General features: G+C 34.5%; 1 protein-coding gene across 1 annotated transcript in view; it reads right to left on the bottom strand.

Moving 5' to 3' along the window:
• The window catches only part of itgbl1 (integrin, beta-like 1), a 43,601-nt gene that overhangs the window by 14,461 nt on the left and 20,082 nt on the right, over nt 1-9,058 (bottom strand). Inside the window, exons 6-7 of the mRNA XM_024287322.2 lie at nt 3,409-3,549; nt 2,864-3,010 (exon numbers count right to left, since the gene is read on the bottom strand). Coding sequence (XP_024143090.2) covers nt 2,864-3,010; nt 3,409-3,549 — 288 coding nt within the window. The remainder of the gene's footprint in view (nt 1-2,863; nt 3,011-3,408; nt 3,550-9,058) is intronic.

Raw genomic sequence — 9,058 nt, 5'->3', positions numbered from 1 at the left:
CTGCCCTTAGTGTGTGTAGCTAGCACCCCTTCCTACCACAAGGGGTTGCTGACTACTACACTTGCAAAGATTGTTTTTAGCTTCGGTTTTGTTTAGGTTTTTTGTCAGTTGCAAAAAATTCAAAAATGATCAGGTGTGGTGTCACAGCTGATCATTTTTATAGCAACTTAACAGCAGTGAGGCTGGCAGGGAATCAAACTGCATCTTACCCAGACGTGACACGCCCTTGAAAATGTATTTCTTGATTTCTTGTTATGCCTGTATTTTCTGTCACTTGGCTGCCCCTAGTGGCAGAACTGTGCATTGCGGCCATTTCTTTAAATAACTATAACTTGCCACAGGAATAGGATAGAAACTTGCTTTTTTTCCCCCAACATCGTTATATTTCTGTTCATGACTGGACTGTATTAAACCATTTCCAGATTTTCTATAATTCAGCATTTTAATTTGTCTTAAGACTATGGTTACATATCCCAAAACGCCATTGCGTGGCGACCTGGACGAAAGTTTTTTAGCAGATTCGGCATGTGACCACATGTAGCGGCAGTCGTATTTTTACGTACTGCACGGTAGCCATGGAGGTTTTAAAAAAAAGATAAAATTTTACGACAACTGGACAATTTTTTCTCTAAAAGTCAACATCGGTCAAGGCATGTTTGGAGGTCACGTGATGGCAGTCCATTGGCAGGCGGTAATGACCATATAACAAAATCGGCGAAAGCTGGGTGGCCACAGCTCTGATTGGATGATGTGTAAATGTCTCTGGATGGCAGCCGTCCATATCACGTGCCCCCGGCTGCCTGGGGGATATTCCCATTCTACATGCCTGACTGCCACCGCCTGTTTTCATACATGGTTTGTCAGGAAGGGCATCAGCGTAAAGATTTCTGCTACATCTGCGAATCAGTGAAAGCTGATTTTCTTTGGTGATCGCTGAAAGGTAAACAGCATTAAGATCTAGAAGTAATGAAATGATTCATAAAATGACTCAAAATATAAAGTATTTGCTTCAGACTCTTGACAGTATAAAAACTTGATTCAAGACTCATAAAAACTTAAACTGTAAAGTGATTTTTGGTTCAATTTTAAGGGTTATTTTAAAGTTCAATAAACTATCTTAGACTTGCCGTTTCTATCATTATTTTGGAAACACAAATTTAGATTTAGGTTCTAAGAATTAGTGCTGCACTGCATAAAATGTAAAATATCACCAAATATTTTTGGTTAGTTTCTAGTATATTTCTACACTATGCATAAAAACTAGCAATCTTGTAAATCTTGTTTAGTCATTTGATCTCAGAAACATTTTATCCTAAGCAATATCTCTGATGGCACAGGTTTTTTTCATTATATTTTATCCAGAATTGTTATTTCTGTTCAATTACTGATTTTGTTTGACTAGTAATTTACACATGATTTTTAAAACAAATTTATGTTCGTACAGTATGTACATTGTTAGTTTATTTTAAGATAAATAAAGTCTATGCTGCTATGTATTGCTTTAAATTGGATATTTTTTTGGGGGGGGAATATAAACATGTATGTCATACAGGCTAAGCATATCAGTGTTTTTAGCAATACATGCCTATCTTAACATATTCTATTTTCAATTACCAGAGTTAAATACCTCATTAAAAGTGTTTATTGCTAATTTCAAAAGTTTTTTTTTTCATAAAAGTCCAGGATATCATACATTTATTACAATAAATCAGATCAAGCTATACTAGTTTCATTGGCAGTTTTTTTTTCACTTATAACAATAGAAAAATATAGTTTATTCTATATTTCTTCACTTGTTTTAGAAAAATATTTGTTCCAGTGTAATAGAGATTTTATGATGATTTATTAATCATTTGTTTTGTGTTTATTAGCCTAAGATGGTATTCTGATTTTATTTAAATTTTGTTTTAAAATGAGTCATTTTCACTTATTAGACTAGTTTTTGTCACTTTAATCAAATTAAACTACTTCATAGGTACATAAACAGAAAAAACAATAATTATTATTGGCCTGTATAACATTCAATTTGAAATAATTCTATCAAAGAATTTGCTTTTTAGATTATTTTTACTTTTCGCATGTTTTTAGGAACATACTTCTTTCTAGATTTTGATTTGATATTATTAAGACTTCTTACAATTAGTGTTCTTTTCCTATTTTTAGACTACCTCTGTTTGCAATGTACCCCCATTATTTCGCAATCATAAAAACTCTAATAGATATCTCAGTTTTAGAAAGTACCACAAGAACCAGTGCAAAAGACACACTCTCCAATGAACATTTAAGTCTGCTTTTTAGCTAAAACACAACTGAAAGAGACTGAAATAAATAAAAAAAATGCAATGGTGGCAACAAAACTGAAACATTTCATATCTATTTTGCGTTTACTAATATAATCAGAGTTGTCGTCCTTGTTACGTTTTAAGATAAAAATATATATTTGGTGCAAAAACGCCAAGAAAAGTGTCCAGCAGGTGTGGAACAATTATCACAGCTCCTAGATTTCTTAAGAAGTTTGGACAGCTTGTCATGCAGTGTGAACTTTTGTATTATTCTCTGTTCAGAAAACAGGAGTAGTGAGTATGTTTTCCTAAAACAAGAAGGCTTCATATTGTATGCTTGTCTTAAATCTTTTTTATGCATCTTTTACAAAAAAAGGCTGAAAAAAATCAATAAAAAACAATTTCTTGGATATTTTTCAAAGTTTTTCTTTACAATAACCTTGTTTTTTTAAAATAAAGTATCAAAAATGTTGATTGCTTTGCTATTTTTCCACAGCTGAACAAATTCTTGGGGCCTAAAAAAAAGAATAATTCAGTGATGTGAGAACACGCTGTGACCATGACAGGAGCAGGACAGGTACCTCTTCCAAAACAGGGCAAATTGGACTTTCCCCTGCACTTCTTCAGGCTGCTTTCCGAAGACATGGAGCATGTCACTGGATGCTCACACTTTTTTCCTGTCCAGCCCTCCTTGCAGTCACACCTGCCGCAATTACACTGGCCATGACCTGTCAAAATAAAAGGAGGCAGATTTACAAGAAGTCCAGAAGTAAAACAAAGTCTGCAGTCAATATTTCTATTTTTTTGTTTTCAAAAGGTGCGAGGGAACATGATGGCACACTGGGGGGTGAAAAGCTACATTGTAGAAGCTGTCATTGTGAACATTTTCTGTATTTTTTTGTCTATATGATCCACAGCTTTCAAACTTTCCATTAAAAAAACATTTAGCCTTTCCTTTTACTTTGTTTTTTCTAAAAAATACACATTTTCATGGCGTAAATAATATTCCGCAGCATAAAAACTTAACACATATGTTACTTAAAAAGTACAAATCAGATAGGAAATAAAGGTGTTAAAGGCAAAAACAAGAGATTTCCTTTTTTAAATCAGAGATTGGCTTGCTAACCTGAGCAGAAGTCATCCGTGTAGCGGTCATAGGTGGCATGGCAGTTCCTCTCGTCGCACTCACAGGTGTCTCCATGAATGTCCCCCCAGTCACCAGATGGATCTACATCGTAACAGCTGCACTCCCCACACACACAAGTCCCTGACGACAAAAGCATACAAAACCACACAAGGAGGTATATTATAGTAGTAGTAGTCCACATGAGTGTCAATTATGTATATTTCTGAAAACGTAAATGTCTGAAGTTGAATTTTCACATTTTAGTGTGGATAAGACACAAACAAACTAAGATGCAAATGCAAACACAAAGCTTTCACTATTTCTTTCATCATTATAATGAATATAAAAATTGAGAAAGATTCTTGTCAACATATTTTTCTGAATTTATTCTACAGAAAATAATGTTATAAAGCATTAATCAAACAATTCAATTATACTTTATAGATGTATTTTCACTGGAATTCCCTTCCTCTATTGGTTCACTTTATTTTGTCAGCTGGGTGGTAATTAGGTAATTTCGTGATTGAACAGGTGTGTCATGGACAAATCTTTACCACCCAAGAAGACATAGTGGAGTTATCCACCCTCTTTTATCAATAATGATCTGTAAACAGAATGTGTTTTAAAGATGTTTTGCCGATTCTATTAAATATAATTTTATTTTAAAAAGGAAATCAATAACAGTTAATAATTTCTCATTGTATTTACTGAAAGGTGTATTTTAAACAAAACTGACATTAAGCTCCATCTTGAGGAACAGCAGGAATGGAAAGCTTTCAGAAACCAAAAAAACTTAGATGATAAATTAGCCAAAAAAAAATTAGTGGAATACCAGTTTAAAAAAAAATACTAAATAATAATACTAATACAAAACTATCAAAATACTATTTAAAGAAAGGTTAAACACAAATGTATTTGAATGTGGTGATGTAACAACTAAATGCTAATTGTTAGTAGCCTATTTTCTTTTTTTGTTGTGAGTACCGATATTGTCTGTGCATGAATTCCTTCACTACTCACTTCGTACTGCACTACATAGTGCGTTTGCCATTCTCTAATGCTGTCCAAATCTATAATCCCAAATTTGAGTGGCCCAGAAATTTCCCAGAGTTCTCTTCGTAAACCCAGTGTGCATCAATGCTTACTGAATTGGTAAATGTAGACCACAATGCATTGCTCTTGGCCCCCACCCCCAAACACAAACACACTATATATATATATATATATATATATATATATATATATGTGTGTGTGTGTGTGTGTGTACTTTATTATCAATTTTTATCATCAAAACAAAGTTAAGTTGATAAATAGTACTCATAAAATACTCGTACTGATTAGGTTTTCAATTTGTGAAATCTGTAATATCATATTTGCCGTTTAGAAGAAAAAAAATAGCTTTTGAAGTCCAGGCCACTGGATTATCCTGCAATATATAATGTTTTAGTAATTACTAAGTAGGGATGGAATTTAGACATAGCCATTCACAAATAATATTGCATCATGCTTTAAAAAAAGTGACTAAATAGAATTAGTTTAACAGATTGTAGAAATGCCCGAACTTGCTTAAGCAAAACAAGTAAAAAAAAAATTAAAAAGAAAATATTGTATTTATTATTGAATAGAAGTTGTTAATAAATATTTTGTGGATTTTTGTGGCAGAATTTTTAAACAAATGGGAATAATGGGTTGGTAATTATCTCAGCTTTGAACTGCTTAAATGTTCTTGCAGCATCAAGCTAGGTTTAAAAAAATGCTTTTTGTGTCAAAATATTTCATTTCATAGTCTGTGGTTGGGCTAAAAGGATTAAATAACTAAATATATATATACACACATATATATATATATATATATATATATATATATATATATATATATATATATATATATATGATGTGCTACCTTAAGGTTTTCTTGAACCCATTTGATTCTGGGTGCCATTGCTTACATTTTAATTGACCAAAACACTTATAAGTAGCACACTTTTTTTCATTTTTTGAAGGTATTTCTTTCCAAATAGCTTATTTTGTGAAAAACAAACTTGCTGAGATGTTGTGTGCTGTAGTTTTTATTTCACCTTTGACACATTAAATGTCTGATCTGTGTAACTAAAGCTCAGTGTTCCGACACACACCTGCTGGCTGTATGTGTTAAGCTTGTCACTGCCCACACATCCTTGAAAATGGTGGTACAGACTGTTATTGCTAAGAGAAAAACTCCTTATTTTGACAACTTGTGCCTCAGACATGTCATGCTGACCCGTTCTCACCCAGAACATTCAAATAAGCTCGGATTTCTTTGTTCTTTGCCATTCTGCCGCTGTGCTGACCGACCCCACTTCACTGTAATTCAATAGCGTTTTACTTTTAGTAATGGAGCACAAACAGCTCATACATTTCCAGGTCATCTTCAACCCGGAGCCAAGATGATGGAAACCTTTTCATTTTTCCTCCTTCATCTCTGCCTGCTTCTCCCCTTTTATTTGTGTAACGTCTCTGCCCAGGCAGCGACCAGTGGAAATCCCATTTCCTCTTATCAGCAGAGACAGAACACGGAAAATCCCAGAGGGGGCAGACCAGCTGGCAAGCCTGTAGGCTGTGGCTGGAGCGCATACCCTCTCCCCCTCGCCGTCACTTAACCCTGCATTAATAGATTCATAGATTTTTTTTTTCTGTCCTCCACCAATGTTACAAGTTGATTTGAACCGAGTGGACAGGTACCTATAGTAGTGATCTTTGCAAACGTCTGGAGGTCATTTGACTGGACATATTTATTATATATAGTGCTTGTTTAAATTGCGGAGCTACGTTGACAATTTTTATCTTTATATGCTAGGATGACGAGATGAGCCTAACGGACAGAGAGGAGGGTTGACAGTTCGCTGAGATAAAGCAGAATTATTTATTAGAGGGTGCTGCCAGTCACATCATTCAGTCATGCAGAAGATTAAGGTTACTGATGATGAGCGAAGGAACGAGCAGAGAGGGAAAAACATTTTACAATCCTATTCAAAACACTCCATATCTCAACATCTATATAGGGTAATAAAATGAAATCATCCGGCTCTCATGTGATTATCTCTGTTGCCTTCGATTTGGTATCAGGAATTGCTTTTATGGGCTTAGTAAACGGTGTCGTGCTGCATAAAAATCAGTAATGCTTCAATAACCATCAGTCAAAAGAACATTACTTTCTTTTTAATAGACTCAGAATAGGAATGACAGGTTTTGGAGGGGCTTTTCTAGATTGTTATGCCAACCTTATTCAAATTCTGATGCATTTATTTGTGTTTCTATCCATCACTTTCAAAGAGAACTTCAACATTTTCAGTGATTATGTTGGTAAATGGACGCTGAGGTTAAGCTACCAGAAACGAGTCCTAAAGGAGGACTAAAGAGGCTGCTCATGGACATAGTCAAGGACAGGGGTCTGCAGATTTAGCCAATTGTGTTTCGGACTGACCACAACTCGTGGTCATTTTTATGAATTGTGAAGAGGTCTACAAAAACATCGGTAACGCATGTATGTCTGGGTTTATGTGCTCATTCTGAGATTCCAGGAGATAGTTCCATCTCCTTCCAGGTTTGTGTTTTTCTATGACAGTCACTTCCACTGTGTTTCTGTGTCTCTGACTGAGTTTAACAACTCAGGGTCTCGTGTTAACAAGAGGGTGGAAAAATAAAAACAAAAATAAAATTATTGACCTTTTTTATTATTGTCTCTAGGACTGGGTATCGAAAATTATTTTCAGAATGGATTTCATTCAATTCACCAGAGCCTGGATCGATTTAATTTCATTTTTTTAATTCTTTTGATCCATTACATTAAATTTGATTCAATTCAATTTTGAGTTTACACATTTATACACATTTGTTTAGAAATACATAAATAATCTACTATATGATTGCATATATTTATATTAATGATCCAGTTCACATACTGTAAATGTATTAGTGAAATAATGAGATTGTTAATATCATACAGTGTTACATTGATTCTCATAAGGTAAAGCTTTAACAAAAATGTTAAGATCGTTAACATTGAAAACATTGTTCTGCTTCTCTTGGAGATCGTTTAAGTTTGGCCACTAGGTGAAGCTCGTGCCACAGCATTACACTTTTTTCAAGAAGAATAAGCAAAGAATGAGCAAAAAACTGTGCTTTAGATCACAAATGGTTACTTTAAAAATGTTTCCTTAAAAGAGTTTGGAAAATTCATGCCTGTGAGTATGTTTATTTAGTCAGTAATGTCTGTTTATCGACCAAGCATTAGCATTAGCCATTCTATAGGAAATTACATCATTCGTTAGCATCAAGCTAGTGGACTTTAGCTCTTTGTACTAGATCAACCTCTATTTTATGGATTGATAATTGATCTATTAAGCGTAGATAGATTCAAATCGATTAATTGATTTTATCAAGCCAGCCCTAATTGTCTTGATGAAAATAAGAAAAATATCCCAAAGTTCAGGAGGCCCAATCAGTTGTCCGTCTGCCAGCATATCGGGCGAGCGAGCTCCGCTGGCACCCGGGACGCTGGCAGGGATAGACTGGCGATCTGTCCAGAGTGTATCCTGCCTTCGCCCACAAGTAGCCGGGACTTGCTCTGGCAACCCTCCGCGACTGCGGCGGGTAAAAAAATTAGATGCAAGTTCCGAACAAAAGCTCTCGCTTTGGATTAGTATTTTACCCACTGATCAAGTCACTGAAAACGTCACATGTCCAAAGCTGAGTTCCCGATCGGCAGATGCGACACGCCGACCTGCCAAAATGTACATATTTAAACTCTGGCTGTGCCGCCTCCATTGCTCAAATTGCACCTCAGGACTTCAGATCTCCTCTATTTGCGTCTGTGCCATTGACTTAATATTGAAACTGTAAAACCTGTTCAGCATAAGAAAGATTTTAGTTACTATTATAACAATTAAAAATTAATTATTGTTTCTAGGCATGCATAAAATATATAGACAAATTTGTTTTTCTTCTAAATAAGAAATAATTTATCTCTTGATAAGAGGTTATAATGACTGCCTTTCAAAATAAAAGACAGCCTGTATCACATTGGATCATTTCAATGCAGCAAATGTAGTAATAGGTATTGTAATGTCAACAGTGATTCAAATAAAATACAAAAATGTGTAATTGTTTTTGGTGAATCACAAATAGAAATTTGAAATCTAATAAACTAAAAGTAAATCAAAGCTAGGAATGATCCTTACTAATTTTTTTTTAAACCATAATGCACACACTTTGAGTAATTTAGTAATTAAAAAAGGCCTCATAATCCAGTACTCCTTAAGTATATATTCTTGTTGTGCTTACTGACCTCCAACTGGTTTTCTGTGGTAAGTAGAGCTCAGAAATCTGTCAAAATGTTTTAGTTTGACTTCTGATGGCTACCTGATGAATTATTGGAGCATCACGGCTACAATAGTCAGAACCCTGATAGGTACAGTTCTTTAACTGTGGATGAGTTTAAGAAAGTTTCAGTTTGTTTACTTTTAAAATGATTTTTTTTTTTCATTTATCTTTAACCAAAAAGCCACACTGGAGAGGTAAAAGCCGCATGTTGCAGACCTCTGGTCAAAGAGGAAGGTATTTAAAATAAACAAAGTCATTCAAAACGTACATTTTCCAAGACTTTTGCAAA

Source organism: Oryzias melastigma, linkage group LG21 (assembly GCF_002922805.2).
Source record: "Oryzias melastigma strain HK-1 linkage group LG21, ASM292280v2, whole genome shotgun sequence".
NCBI lineage: Eukaryota > Metazoa > Chordata > Actinopteri > Beloniformes > Adrianichthyidae > Oryzias > Oryzias melastigma.
The sequence above is the reverse complement of the archived record's forward strand: the minus strand, read 5'-3'. Positions and strand labels throughout refer to the sequence as shown.